Consider the following 24,187-nt stretch of genomic DNA (forward strand, 5'->3'; position numbering starts at 1 on the left):
ATAGTTAAGATCCAAATGAGTTTTCATTATAAGCCTCACTTTGGTCCTTACACTCCTTTTAAATCTCCCAAAAAATCAGCTTCAAAGTAGATACCAGACTTGAACTGAATCAGATAAATGGTTCATGACTGGTACCCTAAAAATAAAGCTGTTCACTTAAAGCATTCAAACAGCAATGTTTTTGCCACTTTGTAGCAAAAAACAGGAAGAAAAATACCAATAAGTGATAAAACTTAGTTCGCTGAACTCTTGTAACAGGCATTTATGTATGCAAAAGGCAACAGGATTACAAAGCAAATCTGAAAAGTTAATATTTTTAATTAGTAATGTTAGGACTCATTAGCTCTGGGAAGCTTAATAATATCAAATGACTGCTTGAGACCTTAGCTTTGATGTAAAGAGAAGTGTCTCGCCTTTTTTCACAGAAATAGACTTCAGAATGCAAGCCAGTCATGGAAGAGGCCTGTTAAGGGAAGAAGGAGAATATTTCCACAAAAATGAAGTTAAATAGATAAACTATTAGTAAACTGAGACACTTAAGATGGTGGTGGTGATGATGATCAGAGTTAAAAGATTCTGCTACATCCTAGCTTTAGAACAGAGTGAGAGACAACAAAAGCTATATTTAGTGGATTAATCTATTAAACGGTATTGATGAGGCTGTTACCTGCTCTTCCCACCATTTCCCCTGAGCTCCTCTTACCAGGACTCTCCCTTCTTTTGTTGATTTCTTACCATAAGGGGCTCACTTCCTATGTCGTTTAGGGGGGCTGCAGGATATGCAGATGTAGAAGGGGAGCAGTGGAAAAAGGAAAAAGAGGAGAAATGCAAAAAGGGAGCATGAGGGTCAACATCAAGGGGTGCATTGCACTCTATAGACACATTAAAGCGCCTATCAGATTCCCTCACCAAAACTGTGTTGAGGCCACAATTCCGATGTCATGCTCTAAGCTTTGACATCTTTTCTGGAGGCCCTACCCCCTGCAAGCCTTATAGGATTATTGCCTTCTCCCAAAAACATCAACAGGTTCATTGGGGAATCCCTCACAATCACCTCTCCCCAATTGTCAGTCTGTGAGGCCCAATACAGGGTTTTCAAACTTTTCATGGTAGTGACACCTCATTCAAAGTAAAAAAATTAGAATCATAGAATATCAGAGTTGGAAGGGACCTCCGGAGGTCATCTAGTCCAACCCCCTGCCCAGAACAGGACCAATCCCCAAATAAACCATCCCAGCCAGGGCTTTGTCAAGCCTGACCTTAAAAACTTCTAAGGAAGGGGATTCCACCACCTCCCTAGGTAACGCATTCCAGTGTTTCACCACCCTCCTAGTGAAAAAGTTTTTCCTAATAGCCAACCTAAATCTCCCCCACTGCAACTTGAGACCATTACTCCCTGTCCTGTCATCTGCTATCACTGAGAATAGTCTAGATCCATCCTCTTTGGATCCACCTTTCAGGTAGTTAAAAGCAGCTATCAAATCCCCCCTCATTCCTCTCTTCCGTAGACTAAACAATCCCAGTTCCCTCAGCCTCTCCTCATAAGTCATGTGTTCCGGTCCCCTAATCATTTTTGTTGCCCTTCACTGGACTCTCTCCAATTTCTCCACATCCTTCTTGTAGTGTGGAGCCCAAAACCGGACACAGTAGTCCAGATGAGGCCTCACCAATGTCGAATAGAGGGGAACGATCACGTCCCTCGATATGCTGGCAATGCCCCTACTTATAAACCCCAAAATGCCATTGGCCTTCTTGGCAACAAGGGCACACTGTTGACTCATATCCAGCTTCTCGTCCACTGTCACCCCTCGGTCCTTCTCTGCAGAACTGCTGCGAGCCATTCGGTCCCTAGTCTATATTGGTGCATTGGATTCTTCCGTCCTAAGTGCAGGACTCTGCACTTGTCCTTGTTGAACCTCATCAGATTTCTTTTGGCCCAATCCTCTAATTTGTCTAGGTCCCTCTGTATCCTATCCCTACCCTCCAGCGTATCTACCACTCCTCCCAGTTTAGTGTCATCCGCAAACTTGCTGAGGGTGCAATCCACACCATCCTCCAGATCATTTATGAAGATATTGAACAAAACCGGCCCCAGGACCGACCCTTGGGGCACTCCGCTAGATACCGGCTGCCAACTAGACGTGGATCCATTGATCACTACCCGTTGAGCCAGACAATCTAGCCAACTTTCTACCCACCTTGTAGTGCATCCATCCAGCCCATACTTCTTTAACTTGCTGACAAGAATACTGTGGGAGACAGTGTCAAAAACTTTGCTAAAGTTGAGGAATAACACGTCCACTGCTTTCCCTTCATCCACAGAACTAGTTATCTCATCATAGAAGGCAATTAGGTTAGTCAGGCATGACTTTCCCTTGGTGAATCCATGCTGACTGTTCCTGATCACTTTCCTCTCCTCTAAGTGCTTCAGAATTGATTCCTTGAGGACATGCTCCATGATTTTTCCGGGGACTGAGGTGAGGCTGACTGGCCTGTAGTTCCCAGGATGCTCCTTCTTCCCTTTTTTAAAGATTGGCACTACATTAGCCTTTTTCCAGTCGTTCGGGACTTCCCCGGATCACCATGAGTTTTCAAAGATAATGGCCAATGGCTCTGAAATCACATCCGCCAATTCCTTTAGCACTCTCGGATGCAGCGCATCTGGCCCCATGGATTTGTGCACGTCCAGTTTTTCTAAATAGTCCCGAACCACTTCTTCCTTCACAGAGGGCTGGCCACCTCCTCCCCATGCTGTGCTGCCCAGTGCAGTAGTCTGGGAGCTGACCTTGTTTGTGAAGACAGAGGCAAAAAAAGCATTGAGTACATTACCTTTTTCCACATCCTCTCTCACTAGGTTGCCTCCATCATCCAGTAAGGGGCCCACACTTTCCTTGGCTTTCTTCTTGTTGCCAACATACCTGAAGAAACCCTTCTTGTTACTCTTAACATCCCTCGCTAGCTGCAACTCCAGGTGTGATTTAGCCTTCCTGATTTAATTCCTACATGCCCGAGCAATATTTATATACTCATCCCTGGGCATTTGTCCAATCTTCCACTTCTTGTAAGCCTCTTTTTTGTGTTTAAGATCAGCAAGGATTTCACTGTTAAGCCAAGCTGGTTGCCTGCCATATTTGCTATTCTTTCTACACATCGGGATGGTTTGTCCCTGTAACCACAATAAGGATTCTTTAAAATACAGCCAGCTCTCCTGGACTCCTTTCCCCCTCATGTTATTCTCCCAGGGGATCCTGCCCATCAGTTCCCGGAGGGAGTCAAAGTCTGCTTTTCTGAAGTCCAGGGTCCGTATTCTGCTGCTCTCCTTTGTCAACCCCCTTTATATTTTGTATTTTCATAGCAAATATATCAGTGATGCTAAACCTACATAATATATTTATGTGTTTTGAGAGATTGACAGAGAATATTTAGTCGTGACAGGAAAGGGTGTGCAGGGAGTAGGAGAGATTTTCTTTGCTTTACATTGCCATCCAATTTTCAACACCTCACAACCACCCTGATTGACTTTCATGACTCTGTTGAAGGTCACAAACCACCAGTTGAGAAACATTTGCTTAACAGATAGGACACTAAGCTAGAACTCAGGAGACCTGGGTTCTATTTCAAGCTCTGCCTACCTGCTGTGTAACCTCTGAGAGGCCACATCTGTTCTTCCATTTCCCTCCCTCCTTTGTCTATCTTGCCTATTTTAACTGTAAGCTATTTAGGACAAGGATTGGATGTCTGTACAGTGCCTAGCACAAAACAGTCCCGATCTTGGTTGGGGCTTCCAAAAACTATTATCATAGACAAATAATAATTAGTGCTTGTCAGAAAAACCTCCAAAACAGGTTTGTCGGAATTTCTAAAAATCAAAATGTTCCGCCAAGACAGTCTGATTTCGACGAAGTTCCTTTGGAAACCAGGATGTCCAGACTCTGCGGCTCCTGGCTAGTCACCAGGCAGATTCCCACAAAGTGAAGGCTCCATCCCCTTTTCACAGAGAATTCCAAAGTTTTAGATTTTTATTCCAGTTTGGAATGAAACTAAACTAGGAAATAGCCAAATCTTCTGTGAAATGGAATATATATCTTCACCCAGCTCTAATAATATGAGGCTTGGCAGATCTTGCTGTGTCTGAAGAGTCATGGGCCCTCTAACAAGCTTAAACAGAATAGGCTCGAGACTGACAATAAGAAAACATATTGGCTGGCTGACCATACAATTTAGTTCAGGGTCGAACCAGTTTCCTAAGAACTTTCAAGGAGGTGCTCTGAGGCTCCCTATCCTAAGCTTCTCATCTCTCCATTTCCCCATTGTCTTGTGCACAAGCACATATCTTTGAAATACTCCTAAATTCCATAGAAAGGGAAACAGTGTTCTTGCTGACCTTAGCAAAACTGCTGGGCGAAAGAGGAAAAGTCAGGAAGGGGACTGGGGTTCACAGAAGGGAAGAACTTCCCAGTAATGTTTGTCATCCTCATAAGCCTTATCCTCACTGGTAACTCACCATTCACTATATTTTAATGAGTTTTTGTAGTCTCATTAGAAGCCTAAGATGCCTGCTTTGGCAAAATTGACTGTCTGCCCCGATGAGTCTAATTTTGGCTTAGAAGCCTATTAAGACTGTGAAGGAGCCCCCAGAGTATCTACTAAGGTTCAGAGCAGGGATGAGTTGAACACCTCAACAGGGTCCCTAAGGCTCAGAGGGGAAGCTTATGAACCTTTTAAGTGGACAGTGAGGGCTCATGAGATTTCTAAGTCTCACAGTGACGCTCAGTCACGTTAAGCCTCCCACTGCTTGTAGAGGATGTAGTGTGGGAAGGACCTTAACCATCCTCAGAAGGCTCAAAGAGAGTAGGATGAAGGCCCCTTGATGATCCACCTAAGGCTTGTGGGCTGCCATTCTCCCAGAGCTCACTGGAGACACCCACAACAAGCCTCCAAAAGGGTGTAAAAATTGGTAGGCTCCTGGCAAGGCTCAGAAGGCTTGGCAGGCAGTCAATGCACTTACCCCTGTTTTACTTAAGGTTCCAATGCTCCCCCTGTTAAGGAGGTTGTATTAGCAAGGCAATTCAGAAAGTCAGGAAGGAAGAAGGAATGTGCCTTGTATAAAAACCTCCTTTTTACAGTCCTATGACCAAAACTCCAACTCAAGACAGATTTAGAAAGCTTGCAGGCACATCTCAATGGTTAGAGTATATATCATCTTTCATTAGTTTTAAAAAAGCAAATGAACATGTAATGGATTATGTATACATTATAAGTGTATAAATTATAGAAACCTAGGAAATTACTGTCACAAAAGCTTAGGCTTAAATAAATTGGTTAGTCTCTAAGGTGCCACAAGTACTCCTTTTCTTTTTTCTTAGAAATAATGTAATCCTTTGAAAGTGTGAACGTACACAATTAAAATAGCCACACTACCCTAACTTTACCCCCACAGAAATGGCAGCCTACCATCTTCCCTTTCTTTAAATGTAGAACATTGGGCTCTATTATTCAGATATTTAGGCCCTATGATTCCATGAGGCAAGTAGTTATCCAAGTGTCATAACAGTGTCTCCATACACTCACCTCATATACCCAGATCATGAAATCATAGCACTTATACAAAAAGAGCAAGAGTTAAAGTAGTGACAAGTCAACACATTTTATTATTAGAGACATTTTTAGAGAGAAAGTCTAGAACTAATGATGTGGGGTATGCATTTTAAAATACACTACATCTCTAAAAGGGAAAATAAGTCTGCCCCAAAGAGATGTTAAGGTAGTTTTCAAGAATGAGAGTTAAACATTAGAAACACAAAACACTTAGAAGTATTTCTATACAGCAAAATGTTTGGGTCTCTTCTAAGTTTTCTCTCTTACCTCTGAATTTTCTGGATTTCTATCATTTGTTTTTGCTTTTTTAAACTTATGTGTAATATAAAGGTAATAGACACTGAAACCACTAACATACAACTAAAAACATTGGGTAAAGTTTACAAAAGGGCCAAAAGTTACTTAGCAGTATAAGTCCCATTCTCAAAAGTGATTGGTTAGGCACATAGGTGCCAGCTTCCTCCTTTCCTGGAGGTGCTCAATCCCCACTCAGCCTCAGGCCCTGCCCTCATCCACCTCTTCCCCCCAAACCCCCACCCCTGCCCCTTCTTGCTCCCGCTCCGCCCCCACTCTACCCCTTCCCCCAAGGCTGCACCCTGCCCCACCTTTTCCCATCCAGTTCCACCCCCTCCCCTGAGCATGTCCCGTCTCTGCTCCTTCCTCTTCCCCCCAGCACCTCCTGCACTCCATGGAACAGCTGATCGTGGCAGGCGGGAGGCCCTGGGAGGAGTTGATTAGCAGGGCCACTGGCAGGTGGGAGGCATTGAAGGGGAGGGGTACAGCTGGCTGTTGGTGGGTGCTAAGCACCTGCTAATTTTTTTCCTTGGGTGCTCTAGTGCTGGAGCACCCACAGAGTCAGCAAGTATGGTAAGGCACTTAGGAGCCTAAGGAACTTAAGTCTCATTGAAAGTCAATGGGACTGAGACCTAGCCCATACTTCAAATTTTACCCTTCACCATACAGTTTTGACTAGGAATTTCTTCTTTACAGAAACTATTTTACCACTAAATAGAACACATTTAAATATTTCCTATAAGTTACATTTCTAGAGGATGACTGGTGTAAATGAAGGAATCGAAAAAGAGAAGGAAGTTTCCTTTAAGATGCAAAAACTCATCTTATTACCAGGACTTTTCCCTTATAACACTGGAAGTAGATTATTAGCTGTGCAAATGCCAGTATTCTCTATTTCTGGAAGTTGTTACAGCCCACTTGGTTCATGTAACTGTATTAGAATTACTGTACCACAGGAGTCTCATACTCAATTTACCCTTAGGGCCAGTGCCAGTCCTCAAATCCTCCCAGAGGGCCAATGATGTCACTGAAGATGGTGTTCAGAAAAGAAAACATTTATATTGTATTTTTATTTCAAATTTCTTAGAAATAAAACTGTCATACAACATTATACAATTCTTTGCCTGCCAGAGAGTTTTCAGTGTTTGCCAGACACCTGGCAACTCTTCAGTTCTGTCAGTTTGTTGATGTTTGGCCTCAGTGACTGAGCAGTTGAAACTTTCAGGATTGCAGCAAGGTGGGCATCAGATAGCTGTGTTTGGTATTTTGACTTGATTATATTCATTGTGGCAAAAAGTGACGCTGCCTCCATGGCTGACTCTGCCCGGCAACTAATGATGCTGCGCATCCATGGCTCTCCCCCAGCCAACTGGAGCTGCAGGGGCAGTGCCTGCAGCAGCCATTGCTGGCAGCGTGGCTGCATGTGTCTCTCCTCCACAGGCCACAGTGGGGAGGTTCTCGGGCCACAGATGGCCCACAGTGGGGACTTTGAGACCCCTGCTGTACCATGAGGTAGAGCGAGTAACTACAGAGCAGTAACTTGCAGGGATCTTCTGACCCTTTCCTGTAATCTTTCTATCTTGTTAATATAAGGCATATAGAAGAACCATTGCATCATTTCTTGTTAGTGGTAGCTTTTAGAAAAGACAAATGCCCTCAGACTAAAATTATGACAGTACACATTGGCAAGATTACCTGTGTGTTATACCTGGTTATTTTTCAGTAGACAGGAAAGTAGGTAGAGTGTTTTAGGCCAAACAGAAAAAGTTACCAGGAAAGTGAAATTTGGATTTTAAATACTCAACTTTTTGCCATTCATCCATGCTTACCGACAAGACATGTAGAAAGAACATGCAGCTATACAACTATCCACTGAAACTAATAATCTGTTCTTAATTTAAATGTAATTTCAGTCTGTTCCTCTGCCAAATATTTCACTTCTTTTATTATACCAATGAAAGGATTTGTCTTTCCTGCTGCTTTCAGTTTGAAACTCTAAAATGGAAGTTCTGATAAAGCCACAAACTCAACTCTAGCGTATAGGCATCTATAAAAACTAAAAAATAATTATATCTTAACGGGTGTCTTTCACACTGGAGAAAACTACCAAATATCAGTCAAAACTGGAATCCATTTATCTTTCAAATGTTTCCCATGCCTTTTCTTAGCATGTTTATTAGTTATCATCTCAAGGTGTTTAAATCATAGGTTTGTTCTGTCAACACATTCTCTCTAGTTGATTCTGCAGAAATGCCATAACTTCAAGTTTATAACTGCATTTCTTTTCATTAACAAACTGATACAACAAAGACATGAGTATGATTTTACTGCACAATCAATCTCAATGAGGTGCTGGGCTGGAAAAATGATATTCTAACCAAAAATACCAATATCTTCAACAGCAATAAAGATACACACAAACATTTCTATTTCAAAGGCCCACATTCCACAAAACACTTACTCCTGAGTGTACTGTGCCCCACCCCGACTAGCTCTACTAGTGCAGTGGAAAAATGTATAGTAATATGTCCTAGTCATAGTGTTCACAGAATCAGGTCCCAAGTTTATCCCAGAATAAATAAATGCTCCCTTTAAAATGTGAGTTTTCTGTACAGAAACAGAAATCAAGATTTTTAAAACATCTATATACGTATAACAGTATAAATGACTGTTACAAACATTTTATTGTATTCAGACTGTAGAGATGAGACCAAATGATCCTTCCATATCACACTAGTCCTGCTGTACTAATATTGAGACTTACCGCTAAGTGTTGTTTATTAATACAGATCTATAAGCATTAACATAAAACGAAGGGCAAGATTCTGCTCTGACATATTCCTTATGCAAATCCATTAAAGTACATGGATTTCCACAAAGCAGAGATCAATTCAGAAAATGGTCCTACATACTTATGCTTTGCTGTAGAGACAAATCAGCATTTTTCCACATTTAATTAAAATTGAAAATAAACTTGAACAAACAAAAATCCCAAACTTCAGAAACAACGAAAATACACGGCAATTTGCTCCAGGGATGACTACAGCCATAAGTAGAGACCCTTGACTGAATAATAATTTTGTATGGACACATAATGGGCAACAATCTTATAAATAATAAAGCATTAGAAGAAAATAATAAATTCTACTGTAAATGCAGTTTACTGTAGCATGGTATGCAGTTGGTACTTTTTTGTTTCAATTTAAAGATCATGTAAGTTAATACGTAGACAAGTCAATTTATATTTACAACAAAGAAAATCTCTACCAAATTGTTACCTCCTTAAGTGCTATCCCACACCAAAGAGGTAACACTTCATCAAGTTACCAGAGTGTTTTGATAACAGAAAATAAGAAGATTCCTAAGTTTACCAAAACTGGATAATAGTGACCCAATATTAATTTTTTCAAAGCGTCTGATAAGGAGTAAACACAAACATTTAATTCACCTTTTCTAGATATTATTTCATACTTTTATCTGATATTTTACAAAATTTAAGGTAATAACAAAGGGGTTTTGTGTGTTGGTAGACTTTGTTTGGGGCACTTTATTCTTCTGGCTGATAGGATCTGCATCCTTCATTTATCAGACCTGAGAGATTAGATTTTGTGCATGGGCCTCAGTTTCAAGGGTAGTAAGCGCCCACTGGATGCTCAGAGTACCTGAAAAATCAAGCCTTTTTCTAGATTTTTCTTAAAATAATGGGGAAAAGAAAAGAATTATATCTTTCATCCTGAGATTGAAACCAGCTGGAAAGAAATTTAAATGCTTTTATCTTTGTAAACATTTTATTTTTTATACAAAAATATTTCCCATGACTGTGGACAACTATTTTTAAAGGAGTAAATAATTTAACAAAGATAGACAACACAAAATCTGTTTCTGAAGGTTTCAGAGTAACAGCCGTGTTAGTCTGTATTCGCAAAAAGAAAAGGAGTACTTGTGGCACCTTAGAGACTAACCAATTTATTTGAGCATGAGCTTTCGTGAGCTACAGCTCACTTCATCAGATGCATACCGTGGAAACTGCAGCAAACTTTATATATACACAGAGAATATGAAACAATACCTCCTTTTCTTTGTTAGGCCTGTATATATATATAGAGCCAGAAGAGTTCCCAGAAGTTACCTACTACAGGACAGGCCTAACAAAGAAAATAACAGAACGCCACTAGCCGTCACCTTCAGCCCCCAACTAAAACCCCTCCAACGCATTATTAAGGATCTACAACCTATCCTAAAGGATGACCCAACACTCTCACAAATCTTGGGAGACAGGCCAGTCCTTGCCTACAGACAGCCCCGCAACCTGAAGCAAATACTCACCAACAACCACATACCACACAACAGAACCACTAACCCAGGAACTTATCCTTGCAACAAAGCCCGTTGCCAATTGTGCCCACATATCTATTCAGGGGACACCATCACAGGGCCTAATAACATCAGCCACACTATCAGAGGCTCGTTCACCTGCACATCCACCAATGTGATTTATGCCATCATGTGCCAGCAATGCCCCTCTGCCATGTACATTGGTCAAACTGGACAGTCTCTACGTAAAAGAATAAATGGACACAAATCAGATGTCAAGAATTATAACATTCATAAACCAGTCGGAGAACACTTCAATCTCTCTGGTCACGCAATCACAGACATGAAGGTCGCTATCTTAAAACAAAAAAACTTCAAATCCAGACTCCAGCGAGAAACTGCTGAATTGGAATTCATTTGCAAATTGGATACTATTAATTTAGGCTTAAATAGAGACTGGGAGTGGCTAAGTCATTATGCAAGGTAGCCTATTTCCTCTTGTTTTTTCCTACCCCCCCCCCCAGATGTTCTGGTTTAACTTGGATTTAAACTTGGAGAGTGGTCAGTTTGGATGAGCTATTACCAGCAGGAGAGTGAGTTTGTGTGTGTATGGGGGTGGGTTTTTGGAGGGGGGTGAGGGAGTGAGAGAACCTGGATTTGTGCAGGAAATGGCCTAACTTCATTATCATGCACATTGTGTAAAGAGTTGTCACTTTGGATGGGCTATCACCAGCAGGAGAGTGAATTTGTGTGGGGGGGTGGAGGGTGAGAAAACCTGGATTTGTGCTGGAAATGGCCTAACCTGAAGATTACTTTAGATAAGCTATTACCAGCAGGACAGTGGGGTGGGAGGAGGTATTGTTTCATATTCTCTGTGTATATATAAAGTCTGCTGCAGTTTCCACGGTATGCATCTGATGAAGTGAGCTGTAGCTCACGAAAGCTCATGCTCAAATAAATTGGTTAGTCTCTAAGGTGCCACAAGTACTCCTTTTCTTTCTGTTTCTGAACTAGCTATAGATTTACCTGCAAATGTTAAAGTGGAAGCCTTTTCAGGACATGAATGTCATTTTGACATACTTATTACATATCTGGGCCCTCTTTGCATTGCTAGAGTACAAATAAACTACAGAAACACTACATTTTAATTGATCGTTGTAAGCAGGAGCTTTGGTCTTTTTATTTTTGATTATATGTTTAAATTGGGCTATCTAAAGGAAATGTTTTTTCATGTATGAATATAAATGAACAATTTCTCATGATTTTTGTGATGGACTTGTTTCTCTTTCTACTTTCTGATGCATGTACAGAAATCTAGACTGGTTACTAGCCCTCCCCCTTCCTCCCCATGATCTAGTATTTCATTTTGTAATTGTTGGGAAAAATGTGAATTTGGGAGAAAACATTAAAAGGGGATAATCTGAAGACTCTTTCAAAATGGATTTCTAAAGAAATGAGAATAGCAAAATTCAGCACAAACTTGTGCTTTTCAGTCTCTGTGTTGGGATCTTCAAAAGTCCCTTCTGAAATTCCACTCAGCTTATAGAAATCATTGCAATATGTTCAAACACCATTTTCTTAAGGCAGCACTTGCAGTAAAGCTATTAAAAAGAGTCTGTACTGATAGTTGAGCATATTTATAAGTCTCCAGTTTAGTATAAACAAAAATAATTGGTCATTAGGAATACATTTGCTTTTAAAAGCAAATATCTTTAATGAATTTACATTTCAGGACCTGCTCGAAATAATACAAGTGCACAGAATTTTCTAGTACAGAACCAAGGAGACAGCTGTGAGTACTTAGGTACCAGTGAACAGAAGACTGAAAGTGAGGCTCAGTTACAGCAGTTTTGGTCTTCAAATTTTGCAACTTCAACTAAAACTTCAGGGCTCTTTCAGTTACTTGCAGTTTACTTTCCACTTCTTTGAAAGTTAACTATCACCACACCCAACATCTCCTCGTACACCATAAGGAAGCAAAGAACTACACCCTTTGTTTCCTTACATTTTATTATGTTCCCTTAAAAAATATAAACACTAATTATCCTTTTGTATCTGATCTGTTGTTCCTTGCTGGGGAAGTGGAATACAATGGTTCCACTTGAGTTGTGCTACCATCACTTGGTAGAAAAATGAATGTAACGTGCAAGTGTAGTAACCATTTTATATATAGTCTTCCCAGTGTTGCATGCGAGGGAAACAAGGGGGCAGAAACATTTTGCCTTATGCACCTTGCTCTTAAGTATAGTTTTTATTTACATAATGATTTGGTGTTATGAACAATGCATCTAAAATGGCAGAAAATTAAAGTTAACATTGCAAGCATGTTTGTTTTCATTTTCCACTGAGATAGCGCAGAAGGAAATAGAATTACTGAAACTTCTGCCAAAAACAGTTGAGTAAATGAGACATTAACTACAGGGCAACAAAACAAATCAATACTTCCTTTTAAAAAGGGCTCCAGAGGTGATCCCAGCAATTACAGGCCTGTAAGCCTGACTTCAGTACCGGGCAAACTGGCTGAAACTATAATAAAGAACAATATTGTAAGACATATAGATCAACATAATTTGTTGAGGAAGAGTCAACATGGTTTTAGTAAAGGGAAATCATGCCTCACCAATCTACTACAGTTCTTTGAGGGGGTCAACAAGCATGTGGACCATGGGGATCCAGTGGATATAGAGTACTTAGATTTTCAGAAAGCCTTTGACAAGGTCCCTCACCAAAGGCTCTTTCGCAAAGTATGCTGCCATCAGATAAGAGGGAAGGTGCTCTCATGGACTGGTAACTGGTTAAAAGACAGGAAACAAAGGGTAGGTATAAACAGTCAGTTTTCAGAATGGAGAGAGATAAATAGTGGTGTCCCCCAGGGGTCTGTTCTGGGACCAGTCCTATTCAACAGATTCATAAATGATCTGGAAAAAGGGGTAAACAGTGACATCATAAAATTTGCAGATGATATAAAATTACTAAAGATAGTTAGGACCCAGGCAGACTGCGAAGAGCTACAAAAGAATCTCTCAAAACTGGGTTACTAGGCAACAAAATGGCAGATAAAATTTAATGTTGATAAATGCAAAGTAATGCAAATTGGAAAGCATAATCCCAACCATACAAATAAAATCAGGGGGTCTAAATTAGCTGTTACCACTCAAGAAAGATCTTGGAGTCACTGTGGATAGTTCTCTGAAAACATCCACTCAATGTGCAGAAGTAGTCAAAAAAAACTAACAATGTTGGGAATCATTAAGAAAGGGATAGATAATAAGACAGAAAATATCATATTGCCTCTATATAAATCCATGGTGTGCCCACATCTTGAATAATGTGTGCAAACATGGTCGCCCCATCTCAAAAAAGATATATTGAACAGAACAGGTAATCATCAAGTGATCCATTCCCTGTCACTCATTCCATTTATAGATTGCTACAAAATGGGAAAACTGAATATTATTTGTCACCAGGTGGAACTCAACTATCGTACAGGGAAGGGTGCAATAAACTTCATCTCCCCTGCCTCTCATCCCATTTTTAACCCCATCACTTGCGTCTTATAAAATAGTTACTATTCTAACCCTCTTACTGTTGCTGGTATAACGTAATTTTGGAGAATCAGGAGGGAAAACAACACAGGTGCTTACGGAAAGCATAACGTTGGTTTCGGCCAGACACTGCAACATACAAAGAGACCATACACAGAGATCTGGCTAAAGTACAAACTGCAACTTGTATTCGGTAAAACAGGGGAGGAACAGATAGGTGGCTCCTCCCCACACAAACTATCTGAAAACATAAGTGTGGTGCAGTTCCTAAACATTTCTACAGCAATCCTTAAGAGGCAGCTACTCTTAGCCCCCGCACGTGAAATTCACCAGGGATTCAAACCAAGGACCCCAGATCCTCTCTTACAGGGGTTGGGGGGGGGGGGTAGGAGAGGGAGGGATGAGAGTTTAACCAAGGAATGACTTTCTGTACCAGATAAAGAAGCTCTCCCATCACCATGCAATGTGCAGTAAAGGGTTAATTAAATACTATCCAGCCAATGAGTGGGTCTGCTGCAGCAACTCTAGCTCCCCGCTACCTCAGTTAACCTGCACTAGACGCAGGCTACACAGTTATGACAAGTGACTATCAATATTACAGTAGCAACTCATGTGCTCAGAAGAATGCAAACCCCCACGCCTTTAGCTGCGAGTTAAAGGTCCTTAAACGTGCTGTGGGTCTTGGCTAGTGCCACGTGGGAAATCTAGCAATGAGAAATGGAGGGGGGGGGGGGGGGGGGGGGGGGGGTGTGTGTGTGTGTGTGTGTGTGTGTGTGTGTGTGTGTGTGTGTGTGTGTGTGTGTGTGTGTGTGTGTGTGTGTGTGTGTGTGTTGCTCAGTGAAAGAAAGTCCAAGAGACAGGCCAAGTGGGACCAAAAAAAACAGGAACAAATTACATCAACGCTGGGGAAGAGCAATGCAAGTTGCCTCTCCTTCCACACTGAGGGTGCCATCAACCCAAGGAGATGTGTATGCAGGGCATGAGTAAGCCAACTGGGCAGTGGGACTAGGGGCCTCCAAACTTTGCTTAAGTTCTGTTCATTTACAAGGCTATTGAGGGGTAATGATGGGGCAGTGCCGCTCTTTCCCAGGACCCCACAGATGTGCCTTTCTTCCACTGATCCAGTTAACCCCACCCTGGACAAGCAGGGATGGGGAGGTGGGCAGCTACATTCACTTCCCATCTAGAGTTGTTCAACAACATGTATTCCAGACCCGATACAGCACTTATCACTTGTGACAAGAGAGACTGAGGCTTGGTCTACACTACGAGTTTATGTCAAATTTAGCAGCATTAAATCAAATTAACCCTGCACCCGTCCACACAATGAAGCCATTTCTGTCGACATAAAGGGCTCTTAAAATTGATTTCTGTACTCCTCCCTGAGGAGGGGATTAGCGCTGAAATAGACATAGCCATTTCAAATTAGGGTTAGTGTGGGCGCAATTCGATGGTATTGGCCTCCTGAAGCTATCCCACAGTGCACCATTGTGACCGCTCTGGACAGCGCTCTGAACTCTGATGCACTAGCCAGGTATACAGGAAAAGCCCCAGGAACTTTTGAATCTCACTTCCTATTTGGCCAGGCGAGCTCATCAGCACAGGTAACCATGCAGTCCCAGAATCAAGAGAGCTCCAGCATGGACCAAACGGGAGATATTGGATCTGAACGCTATATGGGGAGACAAATCCGTGATATCAGAACTACATTCCAAAAGAAAAGATGCCAAAACATTTCAAAAATCTCCAAGGCCATGATGGACAGAGGCTACAGCAGGGACGCAACACAGTGCCGCGTGAAACTTAAGGAGCTCAGACAAGCATACCAGAAAAACCAAAGAATCAAACGTACGCTCCAGGACCGAGCCCCAGACATGCCGCTTCTATGCTGAGCTGCATGCAATTCTAGGGGGAGCCGCCACCGCTACTCCACCCCTGTCCGTGGACTCCGATGATGGGGTACTCTCTGCCATGCCTGAGGATTTTGCGGACAGGGAAGATGAGGAGGAGGAGGAGAAGCTTGAGGAGAGCACACAGCACACCATTCTCCCCGACAGCCAGGATCTTTTTATCACCCTGACTGAAATACCCTCCCAACCCAACCAAGCCAGAGAAGGGACCACTGGTGAGTGTACCTTTTAAAATATAATACATGTTTTAAAACCAAGTGTTTAATCATTAAGTAGCTTTGAGGATTTGGGATGCATTCATGGCCAGTACAGCTACTGGAAAAGTCTGTTAATGTGTCTGGGGATGGAGCGGAAATCCTCCAGGGACAACTCCATGAAGCTCTCCTGGAGGTATTCTGAAAGCCTTTGCAGAAGGTTTCTGGGGAGAGCAGCCTTATTCCGTCCTCCATGGTAGGACACTTTACCATGCCATGCTAGTAGCAAGTAATCTGGTATCATTGGATGACAAAGCCTGGCAGCGTATGGTCCTGGTGTTTACTGGCATTCAAGCAACATCTGTTCTTTATCTCTCTGTGTTATCCTCAGGAGAGTGATATCATTCATGGTAACTTAATTAACTTCCCATATTTCAACCCAGGGGACATTCAGAGGTGGCTGTTCCTACTGGGCTGTTTGCCTGTGGCTGAAAAGAAATCCTCCCTGCAGTTAGCCAAACAGTTGGGGGCGGGGGCGGGCATTGGCGCTGAGCTATTTGCATTTGGCTAGCAGTAATCATCCCTGATACCAGCCACGCAGTGGGGGGAGGGGTAAAGCGATCATCCCAGAGAATTGGATGGGGGGGGGGGGTTAGTTTGGTTTCTGCTGCTGCATGTTAACACGAAAACTGCAGCACTAAATGGCCAACTCAACAGGCTTTGCTTGGTATGGGAAATGAGGGCGCTGCTGTTATGAAGGTTGCAGAAGCCGAAAGACTATGGCTTACCATGGCTGCCTGCAAGCTGAATTCTGTTGCCCGGCACTGCATGTGTGATCTCTAACACCAAAGCAGTAGGCACTCAATATAAGATGCAAAATGCGACTTTGTACCGAAGTCACATGTGCTATGTAACATGAATAGTGTTGTTCAACGTTAAAGAGTATAGCCATTGTTCTGTAAAATGTATCTTTTTTTAATATTTTACTCCCTTTTTTTCCTCCTGTACCTGCAAATGTTTCAAGCCTCCCTCCTCCGTCCCAAAGGCTATCTCAGATAAGGCAGCGAAAAAAAAACGCACGCATGATGAAACGTTCTCTGAGCTCATGCAGTCGTCCAGCACTGACGGAGCTCAGCAGAATGTGTGGAGGGACACAGTTGCACAGTACAGGAAAGAGGCCAATGAACGTGAGGACAGGAGGGACAATCGAGATGAGAGGTGGCAGCAGGAAGATCAGAGGAGGCAGGATGCAACGCTGGGGCTACTGCGGGATCAAACAGACACGTCTGGTGGAGGTTCAGGAACGGCAGCAGGAGCACAGACCGCTGCTGCAGCGGGGGTGGAGGGAAGGCTCCAGGCACCCAACCACTCCACCCCAGTGGACAGCCCAAGCAACAGAAGGCTGTCATTCAACAAGTTTTGAAGTGGCCTTTTCCTTCCCTCCCACCTTCCTCCCACCCCACCCAGGCTACCTTGTGAGTTATCAATTAATAAAGAATATATGGTTTTTAAATGATAGTGACTTTATTTCCTTTGCAAGCAAGCTGTGGTCGAAGGGGGAGGGCAGGTGGCTTACAGGGAATTAGAGTCAACCAAGGGGGTGGGTTTTCATCAAGGAGAAACACACAGAACTGTCACACAGTACCCTGGCCAGTCATGAAACTGGTTTTCAACGCTTTTCTGAGGTGCAGCGCTTCCTCCTGTGCTCTTCTAATCACCCTGGTATCAGCGACCAGGCAATTTACCTCAACCTCCCACCCCGCCATAAACATCTCCCCCTCACTCTCACAGAGTCTGCGGAGCACACAGCAAGCAGCAATAACAATGGGAATATTGGTTTCGCTGAGGTCTGAGCGAGTCAGTAAACTGCGCCAGCGACCCTTTAAACGTCAAAATGCACACACTACCACCATTCTGCACTTGCTCGGCCTATAGTTGAACAGCTCCTTACTACTGTCCAGGGTGCCTTTGTACAGCTTCATGAGCCAGGGCATTAAGGGATAGGCTGGGTCCCCAAAGACAACGAGAGGCATTTCAACATCCCCAACAGCCCAGACACAAAAACGACCCCGTTGTCAAATTTCAAGTCCAAAGCATGGAGATGTTAGATCATTTCAAAGAAAAGGCAGTTAGAATTTTTTAACATGGGCAAAACAATGTATTTTTCCCTAGCTTGTTATCGAAAATGGCTGCACTGTTTTGACTTTAATTGCCAAATCTGCAATGAAAGTGTTCTTAAATCAAACAACATATGCTGGGTCATCATCCGAGACTGTCATACCACAAAATATATGGCAGAAGGTGGGTAAAACTATGGAGCAAGAAACATTCAATTCTCCCACGAGTGTAGTCACAAATTAATTAACACATTACTTTTTTAACGAGCATCATCAGCATGGAAGCATGTCCTCTGGAATGATGGTTGAAGCATGAAGGCATATACGAACATTTAGCATAACTGGCACGTAAATATCTTCCAATGCTGGCTACAAAAGTGTCACGTGAATGCCTGTTCTCACTTTCAGGTGACACTGTAAATAAGAAGCGGGTGGCATTATCTCTCATAAATATAAACAAACTTATTTGTCTTAGCGATTGGCTGAACAAGAAGTAGGACTGAGTTGACTTGTCAGCTCTAAAGTTTTACATTGTTTTGGTTTTCAGTGCAGTTATGTAACAACAACAAAATCTACATATGTAAATTGCACTTTCACAATAAAGAGATTGCACCACAGTACTTGTGTGAAATGAACTGAAAAATACTATTTCTTTTGTTTATCTTTTTTACAGTCCAAATATTTGTAATAAAAATTATATAGTGATTATTGTATATTTTGCATTCTGTGTTGTAACTGAAATCAATATATTTGAAAGTGCAGAAAAGTATCCAAAAATATTTATAATAAATTTCAATTGGTATTCTATTATTAACAGTGCAAATAAAGCTGCAATTAGGTTTTTTTGAGTTAATCTGTTTTGAGTTAATCACTTGAGTTAACTGAGATTGATAGTCTTATTTTTTATGTTAATTAACTAGCATGATCTGATAAACATTTTTATATTAATATGTGCGCACACACGCGCACACCCACAAACCACCCCTCATGTTTTTCTAGAAGAGATGGGGAATGAGTCACAACTGTGGATAATGGAAGACAGGAAAGGAAGTGACGGCATTGTGAAAAGGAACAAGAAAGTGTTCACTATTGTCAGTTAGCTTGTTGTCTAAAGATTGCAACTCTATTCTGGTAAATCCTGTGCAAGCCCTTCTCTGGAATAGCAAAAATATACTTCTCAAAATATCATTGTTACTTAAGGAGAGGTTAGCTGTTTAAAGATACTAGTAAGATGGTGGCAAATAAGAGAAAAATGAAATACAGTAGAAAAAGCCCAGGCTGCAGTCTGCCAAAAAAATCTTTATGTTCATCCCACTTAATATGTACATCCAACAACAGTTTCAATAAACTCTGATCTTTCCTGGATTAAATTCAAAACCAAAGAATTGTAGTTGCCCGTGTAGCCACTTACCAATACAATGCAATTTGTGAAATAACAGGATACTATACCAATGGATTGTTATTCTGTCATAGAAGTGTGCTGTTAGAAACTACATGGAATCGGTTAGATAATTTTAAAAAACTAGACAGTGATTATAGGTTGATTCTTATCTGAAATGTATCTAGCAGAATTACAAGAACAGCACATCTTTTTTTTTAGTATATGCATTTTTAAAAGCCATTAATTTTATCTTTGCATGTAGTCTTGGCCACAACAAGTTCTGTAAGAAAATCAGTGTTTCTGAAAGAAGCTTCAACTTCAAGCTTTACAGAAGTTTGACATGTCTGATAAAGTTTAGGTAATTTAAAGTTACAGATTAGTAATTTACCTTCATAGAATTTTGCTTTTTGTAGTTTTAATTTATAGCAATTGGAAGAAGAGTTCTCTTCATTTGGATAACATGGAATTAATTAGTTAAAGGACAATGTTCATTATGGAAGAATGAATTCTGGTTTTCTGAATAATAAATACCAAAGAAAGCTGTGGCAGGCACTTGATCACCCCAAAAAACCTGCATAACTAAAGATTGTCTCCTTAATCCTCCTTTTAACATTTGTGAAAGAATACTCACGGATTAAAAATCAAATTTAGGAAAAAGCTTTCAATATAATATACATACCATTATATACAAAAAACAGTTAAAACTAAATTTAGACTGCGCAAGGTCAAGCACTCAAAAGTTATGAAATACCAGATTTAGGTTGCTCATGCAAACTTAATTCTGTCTTGAGTGTCCATCCTTGGACATTGAATGAGGCCATGGCCCTGTAGAAAAAAGTGTTTTTAGTTACATGATCGTTACTGTCTCTTACTTAAGGGCACAAGAAAGCAGAATTAATGTTGCACATGCAACCATAAATTTGGCATTTCCTAACTCTCAAGTACTTGATTTTGCACCGAGAATAGCATTCTTTTGATAGAGTATTTTAAATTAATTTTTTAAGAAGGAAGATGGTAAAAAATGAAGTTTTGCAAGTGCGCAAATAACTAATAAGACTTAGGCTCCTAAATTGTTTCGGAAAATGGGACTTAAGCTCCTAACTCGCTTGGGAACTTCTGAAAATGTTAGTCCAAAACAAGTTTTAATATGTATTTTAGCCCTTAACAACACTCCTTACTCCTAGGGGAATTCTGTGTCACTGCATGTGCACAGAATTCATATCCCCTGCAGATTTCTTTCCTTCCCCACAGAAAAATGACTTCTGAGGGGGAAGCCAAAAGAGCCATCACACACCCCTCCCCAATAGCACAGGCAGGTTGGTTCAGGCGCCCGGAGCAGCCATACATGTGAGCAAGAGAGACAGACACACTGTCCTTCTTGCTCACTATTGTGGCATGCTTGGCATGAAGGAGCAGGGCTTTGGGGTGTTTCTGAGGAGGTAGGCGTGTGGCAGGCTCTGTCCCCTCAGGCAGAGCAGAATGTAGCAGCCTGCCTGATTAGTGAATTGTTCTGACTGTCTTTGTGAATTCCCTCAGGAGTATAAAACAGGTATAAAAGTTTTAAGGCTCCTTTACATTGCCAGAGTGGTGTAAATGATAGCATGGTTTATAAATGCTTATGGTGCTTCAGAGATTAGAGCTGGTGTAAACTTTTGTACTGAAAAAAATTCCTATCCAAATGTGCTCCATGAACTGTTTCCTACTGACCTTTCTGGAGACTGTCAGTAGCCAACATAAATTATGAGTTTTATTCTCACTTGCTCTTCAGTGGCCTATGAGGTACCACTGTGTATATGGCTGCATATATTTGTTGACTAATAACTAGAAATAAAGGATCAAACCTAACTACATCTTTATTATTAGGCAAGGGGATTTGGGGATTTCTTCCAATGCTCCCCGCTTCCATTCTCCATCCATTATATTGCAGTTTAAATAAATTACCTAAATAATTGAAACCAGTGTGATTATATTGCATTATTTTGACAAATAAAACATGCAGAATTTTAAATTATTGTGGCAGAATTTTTAATTTTTTGGTGCAGCATTCCCCCAAGAGTAACTCCTGCCCACCTCTGATGCCATAATGTATCATCAGCAAGTACGAATCCTGAACCTTCGGCATCATAGCTCATACTTCTACTATACTTCAGGTACATAAATAAGGAACAGTAAGAAATACTATCTCATGCTAACTGTTTATAAAGTACCTTCAGGAGTAATTGCAGCAGGACAAACTTCTTTTAAGAGATCTCCCAGGGTATTTAGCTGCCCATTTGCAGCAACAGGACGAAATAACTTCTGTATAAAAGGTCGTTCCGTTGTTACCTGTTTTTAATACAAAAAAGTTAGTAAAACTGCAGTAATTTAAGCTCTAGGAAAATGAATCAATCATACCACTTTTGGGAGGGCTAATGTTTGGCATTTTAATGCCTTACACATATTTGCCTCTGTTTTCTATCAGAGGCAAAGTGCTACAACCTAGTATGACACAGCTTTTAACAGTTTTATATATGTTGACACATTTATCTTCTTTCATAGGGGAATGGATCCTGGATATACTTTTGAAGATTCCTCCCCAACGTACCCCCTGATTATGTTGCTCAACAACCCCTCTCACAAGAAATGGAATGTCATGAAACCATGATGCAAAATGAAGTTTGAGATATCTTAATAATGGTCAGATGTTAGGTATGGCAGTTAAAAACACTTGTGTTCTATCATTTATAAAGAAGTGGGTGACAAAAATAAAGTGCTCCTTAATTACGTAAAGAATTAACATAATTCTAACATAACGAACATAATTCTGTAAAAATTAAAATTGCTTATTACTAGTATTTGCCCAACATGTTCACTATCTCCCTCTCCGCCCCCATGTGACTGTGCTACATGAATTAAAAGAAAAGGTTCTATCCTCCCCTATAATATTTGAGGAAGTTACGGGATACTTCTATCACTTCGGAACCTAAGCCCCATTTTCAGAAGTGCTTTAGGCCCTTAGATTCTAAGTTAATTTTGAAAATGGATCTTAGGCATTTGAGAATTTTATACTTAGGTTTTTCAAACTGTAAAACTGACTAATACAAATCTAGCTTATCAACAACTTTCTAACATGTTATTTAAGAAAGCACTGCAATATGCATGAGCCAGTTACCAGTATGAGGAAAATACTAATATTGTATATGTTACAGTATTACATTACTTAATCATAAAATGCAAACTGGTATTGTTACTAATACAACATAAAGAAATACATTTAAGTATAACCGTAGCGTTAGTTCACCTGACGAATGTGCATAGGATATTAACCACATTAACTTTAGCTGTTGTTATGGATTTTATTTATATTTGTACAGTATTTAGCACAATGGGGACCAATGTGGATACTTTTAATATTACCACATAAATGTTAAATAAAAAAATAAAGCTCAACCGAAGCAGATCTTGACTTGGTTAGTATTCATATGGAAGAGACCTCCTATTAGAGCCCAAATGCAGAAGAAAACAGTGGTCCCTCTTTTCATAAATTAATATTGTGCCTGTGCTTCTGGACATCCATGTCCACTTCTGGACATCCTTTCTGCTTACCAAATTCTTCCTACAGTTTCAACTAGATACAGTATTTTTCACTTCCTAATCCACCACAATATTTAGTGTTGGACTGTACTGTTCAGTAAATCAGCAGCTGGCAAAGTTAATCCTATCTAGAAAATCAAAAATACCCTCAGGTGCATGAGCATGGCTCCTGAGGCAAGAAATTGGTCCACAGTTTGCAGGCACTTTGTACTGATATTGACAATAAAATAATTTTCAACTTCTACTTTTAAAAAAGTAAATATTCAACTGTTGGTCAATATATTTTTCTAGGAAGTTTAAATTTATTGCTATTAAATATAAAAGTATTAAATAAGATCTATATAGCACCATAAATGTGTACTGCACTTCAGAGGATAAATGAAGACTGAGCCCCATTCCAAGAAGCCCTTACAATGTAAGCAATGATTTAAAATGTTAGGGGGTAAGTAGGGACAGCATCAGGAAGGGGTAGGATGAAGCCATGGATAGTAAGACCACATGGTCACATGGGAGCCTACTGTATGCTTTCTGAGTTGCATTCACATTGCAAAATGACAGGGTTTCGACCAGAGTCACAGTGGGACTCAGGCTCTGACCCTACCCCCAGCAGGATCCTAGGACCTAGGTCCTGAGTGCTTGCTCACCCAAGTCAGACTCATTTGTGCGTGGACGAAAGCAGGTTAGGCTCAAACCTGGGCTAAGTGTGCAGAGTAGACATACCCTTAGTGATTGCATTTTTTGTATATGCATTTTATTAGAGTATAGTTTATAAGTAACTCTGAAGATTAACTGCATTTTGAACTGATAAACTGGAAAAGAAAGATGGTCCAATAATAATGACACTAGCCTGGGAGATCCAGGTTTAATTCTCTGCCTTGCCACCGATTTCCTTGTGACCTTGTCTAAGTCATTTAGTCTCTCAATCCTTCCATTCCCCATGTGTAAGGTGGGGATAACAGCACTACCTCTACCTCCTAGAGGTGTTCTGAGGAGAAATGTAATAAAGATTGGGAGGTGCCCAGATATTTGGTATAGAAATGCAGGTCATAATACATAAAACAGACTAAGGAGAGACCTAAATTGAGGGGAATGTATAATTATATATTAAGTTAGGAATGAAAAGCTCCTTTACTTTTGCTCCACAATCATATAGTCTAAAAAAAGTCACCCCTGCTTCCCTGGTTCTTTTTGGCATCAACAGCACATCAAATACTGCATAAAATCCACAATTAGATTAGCCAGACATTTTATTCAGGATGCA

The 24,187-nt window shown here is 40.9% G+C and overlaps 1 protein-coding gene across 5 annotated transcripts in view; it reads right to left on the reverse strand.

Moving 5' to 3' along the window:
- Positions 1-24,187, reverse strand: part of ATG5 (autophagy related 5) — a 117,632-nt gene that overhangs the window by 12,331 nt on the left and 81,114 nt on the right. Inside the window, exons 6-7 of one of the 5 annotated variants that reach the window (XR_013345607.1) lie at positions 21,561-21,678; positions 383-463 (exon numbers count right to left, since the gene is read on the reverse strand). Coding sequence is in view for 4 of the 5 variants with exons in the window: in XM_077812879.1 (XP_077669005.1) it covers positions 18,229-18,386; positions 21,561-21,678 (276 nt within the window). In the remaining variant the exon portion in view is untranslated. Of the gene's footprint in view, positions 1-382; positions 464-11,839; positions 12,998-18,228; positions 18,387-20,104; positions 20,179-21,560; positions 21,679-24,187 lie in introns of those variants that run through there. The other 4 variants (XM_077812879.1, XM_077812881.1, XM_077812882.1 and 1 more) reach the window with 4 other exon arrangements.

The sequence above is a fragment of the Eretmochelys imbricata genome, chromosome 3 (assembly GCF_965152235.1).
Source record: "Eretmochelys imbricata isolate rEreImb1 chromosome 3, rEreImb1.hap1, whole genome shotgun sequence".
Taxonomy (NCBI): Eukaryota; Metazoa; Chordata; order Testudines; family Cheloniidae; genus Eretmochelys; species Eretmochelys imbricata.